Here is a 21,274-nt window from a genome sequence, read left to right on the forward strand (position 1 = left end):
CACAGTAGATCAAGAAAGCTAAAAGTCACAAATCACGAGTAGACGAAGAAAAACAACACTTGGTTTTAAGATCATCTGTTTCTCAGGATACAACAACTGTAATGATATCTTGATGAGCAATTACTTTGTTCTGTCATTTTGGTTCTTCTATTTTCTGAGTGTGTAAACCAGCACATTATCACCCAAAGGTTCAGCTGAGCTAAAACCATATGATTGGGTGAGAGTACTTGCCCGCAAGGTTTAAGCTGTATTTATTTAGGGGTATTAAAGTACATATTTACGCCGCACGTTTGATTTCTCCATAAAAAATGGCTCTGTCACAAAAACATCCCGGTAAAATACTTTAAGGTTTATGGATGTAATACTGAAGAACATGAAAAGATAAAGAGGGAAAGTGGAAAATACACATATAGAAGAAGTTAAAGGTGAATAATCCAAGATCACTTTTAAAGCAGCACAGTGATTGAAGCAGAATTCACAATTTCAAATAAACTGCCTTTCTCCAAGCCCTACAAAGGACCCAGCCAGAGTACCGGGCATGCAGTATTATATGTTTTACTAAGACATGGCTGCAGGATCATATCCCTGACTCCAGCGTCTCTCTGCCGGGCTTTTTAACCATACGAGCAGACAGAGATTTAAAGAGGAGCGGCAAATGTGAAGGAGGTGGACTGGCAGTACTTGTGAACAACAGATGGTGTAATCCAGGACATGTAACTGTGAAGTGTCATCTCTGCAGTCCAGATATTGAACTGTTTATTATTATTATTATTATTTACCCAGAGAGTTCACCCGTGTTATTTTGGCAACAGTTTACGTTCCCCCTTCCGCTGTTGCCGACACTGCATGTGATGCCATCAGCTCAGTTGTTGCTAAGCTACAGACACAAAACCCCAATGCTTTTGTGGCAATTTCTGGTGATTTTAACCATGCTTCACTCTCTGCTACAGTTCCAACATTTCAACAGTTTGTCAGCTGCTCTACCAGAGAAAACAAAACATTGGATTTGTTTTATGCAAATGTCAAGGATTCATACATCTCTACAGCAAGACCTCCTCTAGGCAAATCAGATCACAATCTTGTTTTTCTCTGCTCGAAATATAAGCCCCTTGTTCAGAGGCAACCTGTAATAAAGAGGACTGTGAGAAAATGGTCACAGGAAGCTGAAGAAGCTCTGCAAGGTTGCTTTGAGGCTACAGATTGGGACGCACTGTGCCAGCCACATGGAGAGGACATAAATGCCATGACTGAGTGTGTAACCGACTATATAAACTTCTGTGTGGATAACATCATCCCCACCAGAACCGTGAGATGCTTCCCCAATAACAAACCTTGGATCACCAGTGACCTGAAGGACCTGCTTAACAAGAAAAAAAGAGCCTTCAGAGAGGGAGAAAGAGAATTATTGAGGAGTTTACAGAAGCAACTTAAAGTCAAATTAAGAGACAGCAAGGAGGTGTACAAGAAGAAGCTGGAGAGCAAGCTCCAGCAAAACAATATCAGAGATGTGTGGACAGGGATGAAGAAGATTACAGGCTTCAAGCAGAAGGATGATCAGACCAATGGAGGTCTGGACAGAGCCAATGAACTGAACACATTCTTCAATAGGTTCAGTTCAGAAACAAGCTTCGCATCCTCCTCTCCTGCTCACAGCCAAACAGACATTCCACCCTCCTTTGACCCACAGGACCCACAGCTGTCCAGTAACACCTCACATTTTTTATCTTCCACCTCAGCCCTAGACCCTTCTGCTTCTACATGTTTGCCTTCAACCATATCAGAAGATGCTGATGCTTCCTTTGCTTCCACCTTCCACCTGTGTGTCTCAAGAAGTCAAGTGAAGATGCAACTGGAGAGACGGAATCGGAATAAGGCTGCAAGTCCAGATCATGTCAGCCCTAGAGTCTTGAAGGCCTGTGCAGAGCAGCTCTGTGGGATTCTGCAGCACCTCTTCAACCTTAGCCTGGCCCAGAAGAAGATTCCGGTGTTGTGGAAGACCTCCTGTCTTGTTCCGGTACCAAAGAAAACTCACCCATCAGTCCTCAATGACTATAGACCTGTTGCCCTAACATCTCACATCATGAAGGTCCTAGAGAGACTCCTGTTGGCCCACCTGAGTAAGCAAACAGTAAACCATCAGGACCCCCTTCAGTTTGCTTAGCGCTGTGGAGTTGGAGTTGAAGATGCCATCATACACCTGCTTCAACAAACCCACTGTCATCTGGACAAAGCCAGCAGCACTGTGAGGATCATGTTCTTTGATTACTCAAGTGCATTTAATACAATCCAACCTGATTTGCTTTGTCAGAAACTCCAGAAGACTCAGGTGGAGGCCTCAACAATCTCCTGGATCAAAGACTACCTGACAAACAGACCACAGTTTGTGAGACTGAAGGGTTGTGAGTCTAACCAGGTAGTCAGCAGCACAGGAGCACCACAGGGGACTGTACTCTCACCATTCCTTTTCACTCTGTACACCTCAAACTTCCAGTACAAGACAGACTCCTGTCATCTGCAGAAATACTCGGATGATTCTGCAGTCGTGGGGTGGATCAGAGATGGACAAGAAGCTGAGTACAGGAAGGTGGTGGACCGCTTTGTGGCATGGTGTGGAAACAATCATCTCATGTTGAACGTGACTAAAACAAAGGAGATGATTGTAGATTTTAAGAGAAACAGGAATAAGTCCAAAACTATTTATATCATGGGAGAAGAAGTGGAGGTGGTGGAGGAGTATAAATACCTCGGTGTTCACCTGGACAACAGACTAGAGTGGAGATGCAACTGTGAAGCCATCTACAAGAAGGGACAGAGCAGACTGTACTTCTTGAGGAAGCTTAGGTCCTTTGGTGTTTGCAGCAAGATGCTGCATATCTTCTATAAGTCTGTTGTGGAGAGTGTGATCTCTTCTGCCATCATCTGCTGGGGAAGCAGCATCAGAGCCAGGGACTTAAAAAAGCTCAACAAGCTGATAAAGAAGGCTGGCTCTGTTCTGGGGATTCCTCTGGAACCTCTGGAGATCATTGTGGAAAGACGGATTCTTCATAAAATAAAGAACATTATGGAGAACCCTGAGCGTCCTCTTCATGAGACAGTCCTACAACAACAGAGTGTCTTCAGTCAGAGGCTTCTTCAGATGTGCTGTAAGACGGAGCGCTACAGGAGATCCTTCCTGCCCACAGCCATCAGCATCTACAATGGCTCTTTGAGGAAACCCTCATAATGAGTTACAACAACATTTAATTTCCCTTTGGGATTAATAAAGTATTTTTGAATTGAATTGAATTGAATTTCTGCAGTTTGTGTGTGGGTAGATATGACCTTTGCAGGGTGCAGTCTCCCATTTATTCTTCCCTTATCTACATGAACCTCAAGGACTGGCTGACATCCCACCAAAGATTAAGATATCAAGCAAAGGCTAAAGCTAAGGTCGCTAAGGTGAATAAAGCTTCATGCGACCGATTGTTTTTAGCAGGGTTGTCGTCGATACCGTGGGCATGCTTTTGGGCATGCTTTTGGATAACCAAAAGAAAGCTAAAAGAATAAAGCCACTGGAGAATTTCTCGGTTTTATTGATGAAGACCATCCACTTTTTTAAAGATTGTTTTATGGTTGCCTGGTTTACAGCAATCTTTACACCCTCAATTGCCCATACACCGCGTCTTTCTGGAGATGTTCCTTTCTTGGGTTTCTTCACTTTGTACGCCAGCATCCCCAGGGCTTTTTCTTTATGGCCTGAAATAGCATCTCATTTGTGGGACCAGCGAGGATCACCGTGCAGCTTCAGCCCCCTTTCTCATCAGCATTCTCACAATAAATCTGCATTTCTCTATCGTTACCATGCAGTGTTTCCTCCTGATTTTCCATACAGCTGGGTGATGTTTTAGAAAAGGAAGTGTGCTATTGATGAGGGATAAAAAGACATGCTGCTAAGCTGTTTTTTCATGTGTGTGCACACTGCATTTGTTAGTTTGTCAGTAAGCCTGCTGTGCACAGATGGGGACGGAGATCTTTTTGACTGTACTTGTCACAGGAAAATTAAATTACTCCATTAGAGAAATTGGACAAGTGACAATGGTTCCCGCTTGACCTGTTGGTCTCAAGACTGATGTCATGAGACTTATTGTAATCTGTCTTTTTGTAGTTCAGTGGCCTCATTCAGTCATTTTCATATAATCTGTTTTTACATAAAGTGTCCTACTGTTGAATATCCACGTTCTAATTTCATTAATACACTTGAAACTAGATATTTACACTACAAAAAAACATAACTTTTGTCTTCCAACTCTGTGACATTAAATCAAAAAACGTTGCTGTTTTAGGTCAGTTATTTTGCTAAATGCGACTACTTTTTCAGATTTAGTTTGCATCCCAAAAGGTTACTGTCTTTAAATGCTTTGAGCGCCTCATTGCTGAAAAGCGCTATATAAATAAACTTGACTTAACTTTACTTGGGAAAGCCCTGATGATGATGATGATGATTATTATGACGTGGCTTTGTAAGCTTCCTTTAATTTACGAAATTTGAGTTAAAAGGAAGTCCATTTGTGGATGTGTTGAAGCAGCTTCTCAAGACATCAGCCAGGAAGTTGAAGCTTGGGCAATAAGCAAGCTCCTCTGGCTCCTCCCAGTGGTCCTACTGCCATTTGCAGAAATACTCCGCTCCCAGTCATAACCAACTAATCAGAGCCAGGAGGAATGTCTTAGCAGTGTCAATCACGATCATGTACGCGTTGCTCACACTCCTCCTCCACACAGAGCACACCGTCTTTCAGGCTAAAGATTGCCAGTGTAAGGAATTCATGCAAAGATACCCAACATGTCTTACCAAAGTCATACAGTTTACAGTTTATACAAGGAAATGTATGTATACCTCGGAATTAGAAGAAAGCTAAACTGTAACAGCTTTAGAATCAGACAAAATACCTCATAGTACACAATGAATGAGAGAGAAATAAGCTGCATCAAAAAGTGTTCATTTTCAATTGTTTCTCAGCTGTGAGGTAATAAAATCTAACTAAAATCAGTCAATATTTTCAAACTTACTTGTTTCAAGGTTCCTTGTGTAGCCATTGGGAGCTATGACCATCTGCCATTGTGGGGTTAGGTTGTCCCATCAAAGAGATGTTTCAGTTTTTAATGGACCTAATTCATTTAATTTACCCACTTTCTTCAGGGCCCCAGCAGACTGTGAGTTAAAGCATCTTGTACTTGAAGAATGACCCAGAAAATTATCAATAGGCAAACATTATCTAAGCTTTGTAATATTTAAAGGTCTGGCTGTCTCACTCTGGGCCTTGGGGTGTGCAAACATGGCAGATTACTGATTGAAAGAGCTTGAAAAGTGGATACTTGATGCACAGAGCTCATTGAATAAGGATGAGTCACAGAAATTATTATTTTTTTTTTTTTCAGAAAACCCTCTACCTAGAAGAAACATCATGTATTTCAAAGGCCAAACAGAATGTTGTCTATCCACATAGTTTTTGTGCGGAACGCTTCTTCGGCAGTATAAATAGTTTCCATCAAGGCTTTTATCATGAGCCTGATGGTGTCCTTGATGGCAGTGAGTGAATTAACAAGGCAGATATCGATCTGCTGCTGTGAGTTTCCTCTGTAGCTTTTTGTGATGGTGATTTAGAGGGAGAGAGGGAGAAATGGAGAGAAGGCGATCAATAGTGCTTGCAGCTTGGCTGTGTAGAGAAAGGTGACAGGCTGCAAGAGATGGGGGCTCTGACGAGGCGTTAGATGGATCGCTAGCAAAATGCAACCAGTTGATTTAACCTTTCATTTGGGAATGCTTGGGCATGATCTCACTGACACAGTGATGTACACCGTGCCAGTAGCTCCACTATCTCTTATGTTCGAGCAAGTCTGGTTTAGAAGGTCGATTTCTTTTGGATTCTGAAAATGTTTCTGCTTCTTTCCTGGTTTCAGTTGAAAGACATTGAAGCACACTATGAAGGTACCAGAATGGGAAAAAAAAAACCTTTCAAAGCCAGAGGGCAGTAACAGGTAAACAGGTAAAAGGAGTTGAAAAGGGCTGAATTATACAGGCCAAGGCAAAATTAGTACTGATCAACATTTGAGAGTTTTTTGAGTTTCTAATAGTCTGGTCATGGTTCAGGATTGGCAGATTAATTGGTGCATCTCCAGAATAAATATCAACTGCACAGTTTGAACATTTAGCACAATTTCCTGGGGCATTTTTTGGTTAAAAGCCCAGCTAAAGCGTTTCTGCATGCTATCCTAGTTTCTACACTGATATACTTCATATGCTCTGGTATCTGCCAAGCTATTTGATGGACTGTCAATAAGTTCTTGCTTTCGTCCTTTTCACTGATGCAATAAAAAAGGGTCTTCATCTATTGTCGGTTAAAATTAAGTTTATGGCGGGATTCTGACACAGTTTGAATAATTAAATAAATCTAATATAACAAGGATTTTGTTTAATTTTATCACCAAGTCCTATTATCAATGACTATCTCGAAATTAACACCCTGAATATAATTATTAGTAAGAGCTCACATTTGTGAATCAGGTTTGGTCTCAGGCACCAGATGCAACAAATTAAGGGTTTTGTTAGTTGCATCAGGTGTGTTTGAGATCAAACAATTCAACTGAATTGAATTCAAAATACTTAATTAATCCCCAAGGGAAATTAGATGTTGTTGTAACTCATTTTATACAGGTTTCTTCAAAGAGCCATTGTAGATGCTGATGGCTGTGGGCAGGAAGGATCTCCTGTAGCGCTCCGTCTTACAGCAGATCTGAAGAAGCCTCTGACTGAAGACACTCTGTTGTTGTACGACAGTTTCATTAAGACGATGCTCAGGGTTCTCCATAATGTTCGCATTTTATGAAGAATCTTTCTTTGTACAATGATCTCCAGAGGATCTAGAGGAGTCCCCAGAACAGAGCCAGCCTTCATTATTAGATTGTTGAGCTTTTTAAGTCCCTGGCTCTGATGCTGCTACCCCAGCGGATGTCCAGGTGAACGCTAAGACATTTATACTTGTGGTTTATACTCCTCCACCACCTCCACTTCTTCTCCCATGATGGAAATAGTGTTTGACCTATTCCTGTTTCTCTTGAAATCTACAATCATCTCCTTTGTTTTATTCATGTTCAAGACGAGATGATTGTTTCCACACCAGCAATCCACCAGCTCCCTGTACTCAGCTTCTTGTCCATCTCTGATCCATCCCACGACTGCAGAATCATCCGAGTATTTCTGCAGATGACAGGAGTCTGTCTTGCACTGGATGTCTGAGGTGCACAGAGTGAAAAGGAATGGTGAGAGTACAGTCCCCTGTGGTGCTCCTGTGCTGCTGACTACCTGGTTAGACTCACAACCCTTCAGTCTCACAAACTGTGGTCTGTTTGTCAGGCAGTCTTCGATCCAGGAGATTGAGGCCTCCACCTGAGTCTTCTGGAGTTTCTGACAAAGCAAATCAGGCTGAATTATGTTAAATGCCAGATGACAGTGGGTTTGTTTAAGAAGGTGTATGATGGCATCTTCAACTCAAACTCCACAGTAATAAGCAAACTGCAGGGGACCCTGAAAGTTGCCCTTTTGCTTACTCAGTTGGGCCAAAAGGAGTCTCTCCAGGACCTTCATGATGTGGGATGTCAGGGCAACAGGTCTATAGTCATTGAGGACTGTAGCTTAGCAACAACTGAGCTGTTGAGATCACATGGAGTGTCGGCAACCACTGATTGTGGAACGTAAGCCACTAACAATATAACTCTCTAGGTGAATATGAACAAATAAAACATACTGCTAACCGTTCCATATCTGAGCTGCTGAGACAGCCCTTCATGTCGTGGATCACCATCCACCTCCTTCGCATTTGCCACTCTTTAAATCTCTGTCTGCTTGTATGATCAGAAAGCCTGGCAGAGAGACACTGGTGTCTGGGATATGATGCTGCAGCCATGTCTCAGTGAAACACACAATACCACATTCCCAATACTCTGGATGGGTCCTCTGTAGGGCTTGGTGTTCATCCAACTTGTTTCCCAACAATCTCACATTGCCCATCAAAATCAAAGGAAGAGATGGTTTGAACTTCCCCCTTCTCTCTCTTCTCTTTGCTTCTGCTCTGCATTCACGGCGCCTTGTTTTCAACTCATCAGGGTTTTTGGGTTGTAGTTGAAGTATTATTTTAGCTTTTGAGATGCTTATCAGCTGCACCTGGTTGTGAAAAAAAACACCTTGTTGCTGTGGTTACACAACAAAACAAATGTCCAAAAGTAAAAATGTATTAGAAAAAACACAGTATCCACAGTATCCAACACTAGAGCAAACAATCGTTCAAAAAAACAATCTTCATCCACAAAAGAAGGAATTTGACTTTTTAAAAACAAATATAGAAATATAGAATGAAAACAACCGAGCGACTCTAACATTTGTTAGTTGCATCAGGTGTGTTTTGCCCATATTTCAATCTAAATTGAAATATGGCTAAATCAAAGGTCAGAGAAGAGACCGTTGTGTTGACCAATCAAGGAAATAGACACAAAAAAGGCAAAGGCTCTGAATGTTCCTGCAGAAACAGGTGGAAGGAAAGTTCAAAAAGGACCTGTGCCTATGCCACCTAGTGGCAGTCAAAGGAAGCTATCAGCTGCCACCAGATTCCTGAAAAAGACGGTGGTCAAAAACACTTGACTGACTGAAAAAGATCAGCAGCAAGACTTGGTGACAGCAGTTGCTGAGGTTTCAGTTTCCACAGTAAGGTTCATACTAAACACTGAAGGGCTTCACACCTTAATTCAAAAACATACAGCAGTACTACTGACCCAAAAGCACAAAAAAGTTTCTATGATACATTGTATAAAATTTTGATCAATGGGGCATCTCGGGTTTCCTACATGAGACAATCCCAGCCTTACATTGAAGAGGAATTACTCTTGACCTTCCTAATATGACCCTGCCTCTGTCCCTGACACGAGTAACCAGAGAGCTTTGACATTTTATGCACTTTGTCAATAGGTCACAATGAAAGTGTAGAAGCAAAAAGGCAGGTTTGCATGAACATTTATTGATCGGCCTGTCTTGCGGTTTAGCTGTTACAGATAACTGATAGGCAGAGGGGAGAGGAAAAAAGTGAACTGTTTTCATGGAAGCACAACAAAGGCCTCTTCGGTAAGGTGCTGATGTTGGTCTGTCTATCAGTCTACCCCACAGAGAGGACAGAGTAATTCACTTAGTTCCCACTGTAGATTGCTATAATCTGTGGGTGATGTGCCTGTCTGCGGGTGCGTGTTGTACTGTGCTATCATCACAGCACTCACTTAAGTATATATCACTGCTGATTGATATCTTCTGTCTGGCTCTAATTGCTGAATTGTCAACCTTTGAAGGCTGCTTGGCTTTGTCCTATATTCAGTATCATGGCTGCTTTCTCAATCAAATTTCTCAGTTAAGTCATGAAGTGAAATCATTAAACGTGCACAACTAGTGATCTCTTCAAATTTAACACACAGCAGATTTATAATGAAGGCATTTACCTCTATTGAAAAAAACAACTTGGACAAGCTGCTACTACAGAACTACAGGCCTATTTCAAACCTCCCCTTCATCAGTAAGATTATTAAAAAAGCTGTGTTTCAGCAGTTAAACAACTTCCTAACGCTTCGATTTCTTTCAGTCAGGCTTCCGTGCTCACCACAGTACAGAGACTGCCTTTGTCAAGGTGTTCAATGACATCCGTATAAATGCAGACTGTGGAAGAACCACAGTGCTGGTATTATTGGACCTTAGTGCAGCATTCGACACTGTTGATCACTCTATTTTATTAGAGCGCCTGGAAAACTGGGTCGGCCTTTCTGGTACAACACTCAATTGGTTTAAATCCTACTTGAAGCACAGGGACTTTTTTGTGTCAGTAGGTAAACTTGACATCAGAGACAACAAAAATCACGTGGTGTTCCCCAAGGGTCCATCTTAGGGCCCCTCCTATTCAATATCTATATGCTCCCCCTAACGCAGATTATAATAAACAACAACATAAATTATCATAACTATGCAGACGACACACAGCTATACGTGACGATGTCCCCAGGTGACTATAAACCCATTCAAGCGCTGGGTAAATGCTTAGAAGAAATCAATGCATGGATGTGCAACACAGCTTCAGTTAATACAACTAGAAACCACCAGCTCAAAACCTGGGTGTAGTGATGGACTCAGACCTGAACCTTCAGAGGCACATAAAGATAGTAACAAGGTCAGCCTTCTATCACCTAAAGAACATCTCCAGGATTAAAGGACTAATGTCTCAGCAGGACCTTGAAAAACTAATTCATGCGTTCATCTTTAGTAGAATTGATTACTGCAACGGTGTCTTCACAGGTCTGCCTAAAAAGTCGATCAGACAGCTGCAGTTGACCCAGAACGCTGCTGCCCGCGTCCTCACTAGAACTAAGAAAGTGGAGCACATCAGCCCGGTTCTAAAGTCCTTACACTGGCTCCCTGTAGCTCAGAGAATAGAGTTTAAAATACTTCTGATAGTCTATAAATCACTGAATGGCTTAGCACCAAAATACATTACAGACTTGTTGTTAGTGTATCAACCAACCAGACCTCTCAGGTCTTCTGGCTCAAATCTACTCTGCATACCCAGAACCAGAACCAAACATAGAGAAGCTGCTTTTAGTTATTATGTTCCACTAATCTGGAATAAACTCCCAGAAAACTGTAAAATGCTGAAACCCTAAGTTGCTTTAAATCAAGATTAAAAACTTATTTGTTTAGAGTGGCCTTTGAATGTCTTATCTAAACATTATTAGTTACGTTTTTAGTCCAATTATCTTTTCGTTTTCTTATCCATCATTCTATTCTCTTTATTTTTTTTACCTCTGTTGTTTGATTTTCTGTATCATTGTAATGTTTTTCCTTATGTACAGCGCCTTGAGTGCCTTGTTGCTGAAAATCACTATATAAATAAACTTGACTTGACTTGACTAATAATACTTGTTGCATATTAATGCAATGCATCATATTAGAGTCAAAGATTACTGTACCTTCTTAACTGTAGGTCAGTGTGTATTACCCAAACAAATTATTTATTTATAGGATTGTTTTTCTTTTGCAAGTATATTCATCATACTGGTTTTACTGTGTTACATTGCTGATACAAACTTCAGTGTATTCCATTGGGTTTTTATGTAATAGACCACACAAAGCAGCAAAGAACTTTGAAGTTGAAGGAAAATGATAAATACACACAGGGGAACTATTTACTAATTAGGTGACTGCTGAAACTAAGAGGTTGCCCTGCATTTTGTTTAGTGCAGGGGTGTCCAAAGTGTGTGCTGGGGGCCTTTTGCGGCCCCCGGACTGATTTTTTTGTTGTCCCTGACTGAAAATTTAAAAGCAGTACAGGTGGTTGCAGATAGAGATTTTATTTTTTTATTAAGATCCAAAAATTCTACTGAAAAACTGAAATCTGCCTAAGAATGAAAAATGTTAGGTACAAAACAAACTTTTAATAACCATGCGTTTTGCATTCTTTATAATTTCATAGTAAATAGGACCACAAATGCCCAGCAGTGTTTTAATGAAAAGGAGACCTGGGTGCATTTACCTTATTTATTAAACTTGGCTAAATACAGGAAACATGTTGAAAGAAAGACTGACCCAAATCCTGTGCTTATTGCTCTAGGCCAAGAAAATGAAAATCCCCCTTCCCCTGACATTTGGAAACTGTATGGCTTTCTCTTAATAAGGCAAACCAACAAAGTCCTTTTTATTTTTTGGATTTACAATGATTTACAGATCCCTTTCCCACAAACACAAGATTACTTTATTTTGTTTCACTGAAATATAACATTGTCAGCTTACTGTTGAGCAGAAAAAAACAATTTGTTTTAGCGTTTTTAATTAAACAAATCATATTTTTCTGGTCCACAAGTACATTTTATATAATTTAAAAAAAGAAGAAAAGGCCACATATTCATTACATTGGACATTTGCTATTTGTCAGTGGTCTATTACATAAAAAACACCAAAATAGACAGTGGGGGAAATCTGCATCTTATGGAACAACAAAAACAGGGTTTGGAAACTGGTAGGCAAAGAGTCAGTCAAGGAATTATTAACTAAGAAAGGATGAACAAGATAGCACTATGGAGAAAGGGCAGCTGAATACACTAGAGACCTGATAGGGAAATTGGGGCAGATGTTCTGATGAAAGTGGAAATTAGGTGATGTGGAAAGGTGGCAACATATTTGGGACTGCTGGTGCAAAAGAAAAGGAAGAAGTCCTAAAAAAGAAAAGACATTAGGGACATTGTAAAACGTTAGTGTGGGATCAGAAGGATTCTTATTAATAAAACAGCTTACATATACAATAGTGTTGAAACAGTTCACAAAATCCAGTTAGGGTTGGTGATGGCTTTGGTTATATTTCTCTTTTTTAGTCCTTCTTTCTGGTTTTAAAATAATAGTTTTGAGTTCAGTTCAGTGTAGTCCAGCAGTCTTGTGGAAGAAGCAAAACATTACAACCAGGTACCATTTAAACTATGCAGTGGTTTGGAGTAAAATTTTAAATGGTTCCCTTATTGGACTCCTGATATTTCAGGAGAGTTGTACTTTTTTTTGTCTTTCATGCTGACCAAAGGATATCTTTGCATTTAAAAGACAGATCTTACCCATTTATAATATATCTAGACATGTAACAGGATGGTCCACTGTAATTATAGGGACGATGTTAGTTTTCATTATTTAAAACTTATCATAAAAAATACAGTTCAGTTCAATGCACAGCTTCAGGACATTCATGACAAACTATGGTTATAAGGCTGTGCAATGAGAGATCTTTGTCCTACTTTGTGGGATTTTTCTAGCTTTGTTGACAAAAACTGTAACTCAAACACTTCCCAAGGTGAAATGTACCAGTATTTGTCTTGGCTCTGCTTTGCTCAACATCAGCAGTCCAAACTAAGCCTTTACTAATCAGGGACACACGCGTCCTTGTAGGCACTGTAAATTCAGTCCACTGGGTTTTCCCCGCAAAGAAAGCAGGTCTACTCAAAACAGTGTGTACACAGGCAGTGTAACAAGTCATAAGACACACAGTGCCCCACATACTTCTTGAACTGTTTTAAACTTTCTTTTCACTTTACAAACACAGAAATAAATGTATTTCATTGGAATTTCCTGGGATGGACAAACACTTTTGTTGTTGGAACATGAATGGCGCCGTGACCAAGCCCCTGTTCTGCAAAAGGCAAAACCTTTTGTGGTGTAGCTTCCTAAATTAATAAAAAAATAAAAAATAAAAAATAAAGATCTGTCTGAAATTTTCAGTAGATGGACAGATTTGTGCGTCTTTTTAACTTGGCTCCATCTAAAGCTTTGAAAATGTTCTTTTTTTGTTTTTACAAATAGAATAAAGGTTTGCTAAATCTCAAATTGTTTTAAAAAAAAAAATCTCAGTTCAGTGCAGATCTGTCAAATTTGGTCTAACCATTTATAGACATTCTAGATAAGGCACTTGCTATTAACGATTGCAGAAAAAAAGTGAAATAGCCCTTTCAGCCATGCAGTGTCAAAAAGGTAATTTAGGGTGCAACTGACAAATGCTTGTGTGCCGCCTTGGGTGGAGGGCTAACTACTTAAAGGTTTTCGTCCAGGACTGCCCAGCATTGCTCTCCTTCCATCTTCCCATCAACTCAGCTTGTCTGTCCATGTTGAAGAGAAGAATCCACACAGAACGAGGCTCCAACCACCATCTTTCACTGTTGGGATGTGTGTTCAGGGTGAAGCCAAATAATTCAGTTCTGGTCTCATCTGACTACAACATTTTCATGGCAAACCTGATGCGGCTTTTTAAAATATAATAATGTATCTTAATGATCTATTAGCTCATTCTATGTAATGTGTAATGTGGTACTGATCTTTGTAAGCCATGTATATGTAATGTGAATGAACCTATTATATCACCTAAATTGTAAAAGTATTTTCACGACAAGGTTTCACAGATTTTTCAGATAAGTTCTTTGTGTTGCGGTTAACTGAAGGTTTCAAGGTATTAAACTGTGGAATAAAAAAAAATGGAATGTCCAGCTTTTGCTTTTGGGGTTTATATTTTATTTCTGCGTGATGTCAGGTCACAGTGATCTGTGCACACTGGATGACCATATTCAATTTGGCTTTTTATCTATGTTGCTTTCCCTCTGCTAAAAAAAAGTTTTTTTAAATTATTGAATTTCTCCCTACCTACTCATTCATGGACCTTACTTGTATGGTGGTTATCACTGAATCAATAGATAAGAGAAAAAGCAGTGTTTGTCAGTTGAAAGGTTCACATGCAGCTAGGTTACAGTAATTTTTAAAGTGCTGTTTGTTGCAGATCGGAGTTATTCAGAAGCAGGGAAGGAAAAGAAAACTCATTACTAGTCGTAGGAAGGAGCAAATTGGTGTGACAAACACAATAATAATTCCACATTTGCAGGATATTAAATTGTATGCATGCTTGGCTTGCGTTTGTTTCTGTGTCATTCCTCTCTAACATCCTCAGACGCACTCCGTAATGTTTTTCATTTAAACCCTAATCAGAATTTCTTTGCACTCTGTGTGAGGTATATCTTCCCACTCATGTTTCTTTTTTAAACTGCAGCAGGATATGGGAAATGTAATGTATAGTTTCATCCTCCTTCGCTCTGCTGAAAAGTGTCTGGCAGTGTTTTTCTAGACATTTTTCATCAACCTTAGGATTGCACTGCACACACAGAAATGGTCTCCTTTTAATACTGTGTGCTGCTGTAATTTTACCACAGAAGTGAAAAATGCAGTTTTGCAAAGGTTGAAAAATGTAAGTAAAATCCAATGCAACCAAAAGCCTTCAGAATCCAGCTAATCATTGTATTAAGAGCAAAGCCAAAATGTTAAAATAAAGCTCCTCCCTTATAGCTTTAATAGAAATCAAAAGGGTACATTGTGACCAAATAGGGTCAATCTGGGTCTAAGTTGTCTTGAGTGTGTAAACACAATGCCAAGGCAGAAAGATATCAACAATGGTCAAAAACGTTGTTACTGCCCATCCATCTGGCAGCAGTTAAAGGGGAATTTCCAAACAGTTTATAGTCTGTCATTCAAAAGAGAAAAACCTAAACTTTCACCTGAGTCTCTTTATTCAGAGTTAAGAAACTACTGTTTAAATATGACACCAAGGCCTATTTCGTCCTGCCAGTCTGCACTTGGCTGGACAATAACCCATGTTCATATTACGCAGTCAGCAGTAATGGAGGTACAGAAAACTTTCAAAGCTTACTGTTAAAAGTGCAAAAAGAAGTCTATTGGTGTCATCAAGTCTACATGACAACATTTAGATACTATTTACTTTAACTGGAACAGTGCTTAAGTCATAGGAGACTTAAGCTGCTTTCACATAGTTTCTCATCCTGCTAAGTGTGTTTGCTTGTTGAAAAATTATTGTTACTTGGTTTAAACACAAGTTAATGTAAAAATCATAATTTTATCTACAATGCACAACATTTCATTGACCTTTTCAAGGAAAAATGCACGGTGCCAGGTTGTAGCAAAAATGCTAACCTCCACCTGTAGTCCCTGGACAGGCTGATGTTAACTGAATATAATCTAACAGAGATTGCAAATGAATGATAAACCAGAGTGTAAAACTAATTACATTTCTTTACATACTGTACATACCCAGAAAGTAATGATCCATATCTCACTGTGCCATTGCTAAAACTATTCCAACTTTAACCCTACACAAACATAGTAAAGCCCTTGTTTCACCCACATACATTCATCACAATGTGGAATATAAAGTCCTGTCTTGATACGCTAATGTTTTCAAAAGTGCACGTGCCTTGGGATCAAGGCGGTGGAATTCACAGTATTCTGCTGTGTGTTGGCAAGGTTAATTAATTTCACTGTATTGTCAGTGTTTCATTTTATTATTTTTCATGTTTAAAGATCAACTACTTGAGTCTATGTGAAAAATGTACAGCTAACTAAATGACAAACCAAAGGTGTTCTTTAGCATGTACAGAGTAAATGCAAGTCTGCTGATCTTGTCTATCTCTTTCTCTACAGGAACTTCTACTACATCACTATGCTACGTGACCCTGTGTCACGCTACCTCAGTGAGTGGAAGCATGTGCAGCGTGGGGCTACATGGAAAACTGCCCTCCACGTGTGTGACGGCCGCCCCCCTACTCAGGACGAGCTTCCGGCCTGCTACAGCGGGGAAGACTGGACAGATGTGCCGCTCACGGACTTCATGAACTGTCCCTCGAACCTGGCCAATAACCGTCAGGTGCGCATGCTGGCCGACCTAAGCTTGGTGGGCTGCTACAACATGTCCTCCATGAGTGAGCTGGAGCGAGGCCGCGTGCTGCTCGCCAGTGCTAAGGCCAACCTGCGCAACATGGCCTTCTTCGGCCTGACGGAGTTCCAGCGTAAGACCCAGTACCTGTTCGAGAGGACTTTTGAGCTGCACTTCATCCGGGCCTTCACCCAGATCAACAGCACGCGTGCCGCCAGTGTGGGGATCAGTGAAAAGGTGCGGTGGCGCATCGAGGGGCTCAACGCCTTGGATATGGAGCTGTATGAGTACGCCAAAGAGCTGTTCCTACGCCGTTACCAGTATAACCGGCAGAGACAGCACCAGGAGGAGCGGCTGAGGCGGCGTCAGGAAAGGCAGAAAAGGCAGCGGCTGCACAGGAACTATCTGGCTGAGCTGCTGAGACTGGGAGGCGGAGAAAAGGAGGAAGAGGAAGAAGAGGAGGAGGTGAAAGTGATAGAAGAGGTAGTCACCACCGAGGATTACAGTAGCCAGGTGGTGCGATGGTGAGGAGGCAGAACATGACAGTACGGACTGACTGCAGGTGAATTTATTCATTTCCTGTGACTCAGCCGGGACCTCTCACGCTCGCAGGCTCTTAGCGCAATGTCAGACTCCCGAAAGATGTCTTAATATTTACAATCGATGTATTTGCTATGGCAACATGAACATTTTGTATTCATACTTTTTTTTCTTATGGCTATAATTTGGCACTGCGATTGTGGAAAATGTGTCTATTTATTCATTTGCAAGTGCTTTGAATGTTCTCAAGGCGGTGAAAATGTTCTTTAAGTTCCACAAAATAGAAGAAAAATACAGGATATGATAAAATATGTATATTATAAAAAAGCCTATTTATTTCCTAAATGATGACTGGGTCCTTGATGTCCTGTTTATTATCTAGCTCTATGTTGAAATCTTGTGACTCTGTGGTGTTTGGCTTTATAAGAGTATCAAAGCACAACTTTGGCAAACTCCAGTGTGTTATTCTTCTGACTGCACTGACAAAACAAAATGTTACAATTTAACCAATAAAATTGGTGTAACAATTTGAATACATTTTATTTGACAAGATTTTCATCAATATTTCTGAAAGGAAATAATGAAAATTCAACAGCTAAAAACTAAAACATGTAGAAAACATGTAGAATAGGATTATGGGAAAATGCTTGAAATCTTAGGCTTCATATCCATTCCTCATTGTCTAAAGGTTGTACTGACATCTGTACTTTTTTCCATCTATTTCTTGCACCCTTATGTCCTTCCTTTAAACTTCGTGTCCTACCTCTACTCCTTTATTGCATCCTTTATTCCTTCTTCATTTGTGTCCTTCCTTTCTTCTAGTCTTCTTTTTCTTAGGACATTCCTTTCTTTCCTTGAGTTGTTCCTATCCTACTGTCTTTCCTTCCTTGTGCTATTCTTTTTTTCCTGCCTCAAGTCTTTCTTTCCTTCCTTGCATCCTTCTGTCCTTATGTCCTCTCTTCCTTCTTTCCCTCATTGTGTCCTTCCTTCCTTTTAAGCAACCTTCCTTCCTCGGGTCTTTTCTTTCTTTCTGTGTCTTTTGTTCCATCCTTCCTTTGAAATGTCCTTCCTTTTTCCCTGACCCTTTCCATCCTTCCTACTTCCCTTTCTTTCCATCCTTGCATCCTACCTCTCTTTTGTTTTGCCTTCTTTGCATGCTGTGTTTCTTCCTGTTCATGTCTGTTCCAGGTTCCATATTAAAAGCTAGCCCACCTTAGAAATATTTGCCATAATGTCTCCTTTTAAAATGAATGCAAATGACTAAAGAGAATCTGGAAAATGTTTAAGATCATAAAACATTTTTAAATTCAGACAAACCCAATCTGAGTAAATACAAAATGAAGTTTTCAAAAGAAAAAGCTGTCCAATCTGGCCCTGTGTAAAAAAGCAATTGCCCCCTAAACCTAAAACTGGTTGTGCCGTCAAGCATTTGCAATAAAAGCCAGTGGTTCTTTTATTTCACTATGGAGTCATTTTGGCTCACTTTCTTTACACAGTTGTTTTAATTTAGCTACACTGGAAGGTTTCTAGGCATGAAGGGCCTGTTTGAGGTAACATCACAGCAACTCAACTGGATTTATGTCCAGACTTTGACCAGGCCACTTCAAAACCATTTTTAGTCATTCAGAGGTGGGCTAGCTGGTGTGGTTCAGATCCTTGACCTATTGAAAGATTTTGTGATTTTGAGACATAGACCTGGAGCAAAAATACAGTGCAAACGGGTGCTAAGTTTAACAGTAGTGCTGAATATTATTTCATACGTTTTTGCTGTTCTGGTCCAAAACAAGTACAAGCTGATATTAGCTGGTTAAATAGTTGGGATATCTGCTAATGTAGCTAGCCTTCTGTCGGCTGTTGTCAGTAGCCTCTTTCAACAGTGTGCCGCTTACAAACAGTAAATCTAAAGTAACATTACTTTAAGAATGATGGGCGGTGCTCCTGTACTTTTGACACCATGAAAACATCTCAATAGGTGGAGGAGGAGCCCCACAACTTACTCTATGGTTCATTGAACTGGAGAAAACTCCAGCCACTCCTGCATTTGCTTTGGTACGTACAAAATCACGGAAAACTTTTTATTAAGGTATAAATTTTAGCTGCAATGCTAATAAACTTTGGCTTTCCAATAAAGTAGCATGTAAATCATTTCTCTGACAGCCACCGCTAAGATATGACTGACTCGGGCTAAAGTTTGACTTTAGCATTAGCGTTAGCTCTGTAGCTAAACAAGCTAAAGCTGCTTACAGACTCAACCCCAGATTTTATTTCTTAGCTTTTACCAAGTTGATCCTCATTCACAATGCCACCCATACAAACATATCAGCTTATTGTTCTCTGTAGGACACCTCGTATGACCAATGACAACAGCTAATGGCTCACTGAACCAACTGATTCAGTCAAATTCTAATATGAATGTTTAAGTGGGATTTGTTATAGGAAAACAGTTATTGTTGGTATTTGTTTTTCACTACAATATTAGAGAACACAACATTTAGAAACTAATATGCTCCATTAAAATTTAAATAATGTTGATGGCTAGTATTTAATATGCTCAAAAGATATTTTGTGTAGTGTAGGAGGGAGCGCAATTTCTCACTGGAAATATGTTCAATAAAAACACAATAAAACACATAGCATTCCATTGATAGTAATTTGTACCTGATGGACTTTCCTGTACACACGTGAATGCGCATGTGTCTTTTCCACGCTATAAAAATCTTCACACTTCTTACCCATACACGCACAGATGATGAGGTTTTCCTTTTTTCACTCGTGAAGAAGAGGAAAGCAGCGGGCCTGAAAGACAAGCTGTCAGAGCCAGTTCGAGCACTCTTACATCACGCTGACAGAATATTGGTATTTGTACCATTAGGACATTGATCACTGGGCTCTTTGCTTCCAAATTGATCATTTAAACTTCAATTGGCCGTGACTCTGCCACAGCACAAAATAGAGGAACCTGAAGGCTTTTTTTCCCCCTCCCCAATCTGAGATGCAGCTCGACGGATGTTCCATTTTTCGCTCCAGTAGAAAAACAATCATGTTTTGCAAATTTCCACAGACAGCAGACCTTTAAAAGTTAGGTACTGGGGTGATTGTCTAAAATTAATATCCTTGTGCTGGCGCCTGTGATACACACTTCCTGACGGCTCCGTGATACACCCTAGAGGACGAAAAAAGTGTAACGTCGAGATCAATTTGGAGGCAAAAACAGAATATTCAGACTAAAATAGCTTTTCCACTCCCAGCTGTCAGCTACACTTGCACAGCATGTAGAAGAGACTCATTTTATAAATCCATAATAACAAGTCTCACTTCTGCTGTGTGCACCTGCTCACTGAAGACAGGCATTCTAAAAACACGAATTCATACTAAGGAAGCCTCATCTGGAGAAATTCTCTCCAGATGAGATGATGAAAATACAACAACTACTGACACACTTTCCAGTGTTGTGAGAATAGGATTCATGTTATCTTAAAACTTTGAATCTAGCAAGCTGTTTTTTATCTGAGGAACTGGTAATAAGCTCTTTCTCAGAGTGGCATGATTAAACATTAAAGAGGACATATCATGCTTTTAAATTCTTTCTTTTTACACTTAAATCATTCAGTTGTGGTGTATATAAAGTGGAACTACAATGCTTTAGTCTGAACTCCTTGTTATTGTAGCTCCACAGGCTCCTGTTTTACCCCTGTTCTGAAGAGCATCTGAGAGCAACACGTTTTGGTGCCGTCTCTTTAAATGCTACTGAGGCACTTCACACCCAACCCCCTCCAGGTTAAAGAGCATTCCATTCCACCCTGTTCGGCCATTTTTGTAGTTTGATAGCAGAGATACAATTATCTAGCGGTGCAGAAAAAAGACAAAAAGAGCAAAAACAATGCAAAACTGTTTATGTAATAATACTATTCAAAACACGCAGTACGGTTATATCTTCAGGAGCTAAAAGCAGCACACAGTGCTAACATAACCAGAAGGCACGATGCTACTGCTATCAAAACAATGGCCCGGACGTCATATCAACACAATATAGATTCATGGAACGAACCCCTTAATCAGATGAAATCTTTTGGAAAATCATTCTTGATGCTGGAGGAGGTTGCTGAAGGCACTTGTCCTTGAAGTGCAAACAAAGATACATTTCCCATCTGATGTGGGAACATTTCCATGAAAAATAAAATGTAATCAGGCACCTAGTAGACGTTCTGATGCTGGGGGACAGTGTTGGGAATTGTGAGGGTTAATACACCCTACTACCGAACATTTAAACTCATCCTCTTGCAGGGTAGCCATACTTGAGCTTGGTCGCCAAAATCATAGCGAGAAATAAAAATGTTGGATATGCAAAATTGGGAGCTGAAGTTCATGACCTTATTTATTCGTTGTGCAGCAAATACACTGACAAAACAGTTCAAAAAACGTTATAGATGTTA

The 21,274-nt window shown here is 40.2% G+C and overlaps 1 protein-coding gene across 2 annotated transcripts in view; it reads left to right on the plus strand.

Moving 5' to 3' along the window:
• LOC124861231 (heparan-sulfate 6-O-sulfotransferase 3-B-like) overlaps positions 1 to 17,378 on the plus strand; it is a 43,440-nt gene extending 26,062 nt beyond the window's left edge. For both annotated transcript variants that reach the window (XM_047354768.1, XM_047354767.1), the window contains one exon: positions 16,070 to 17,378. In XM_047354768.1, coding sequence (XP_047210724.1) covers positions 16,070 to 16,829 — 760 coding nt within the window. In that variant the 3' untranslated portion in view covers positions 16,830 to 17,378. The remainder of the gene's footprint in view (positions 1 to 16,069) is intronic.
• Positions 17,379 to 21,274: the final 3,896 nt, after the last annotated feature.

Source organism: Girardinichthys multiradiatus, chromosome 24, assembly GCF_021462225.1.
Source record: "Girardinichthys multiradiatus isolate DD_20200921_A chromosome 24, DD_fGirMul_XY1, whole genome shotgun sequence".
Classification (NCBI taxonomy): domain Eukaryota; kingdom Metazoa; phylum Chordata; class Actinopteri; order Cyprinodontiformes; family Goodeidae; genus Girardinichthys; species Girardinichthys multiradiatus.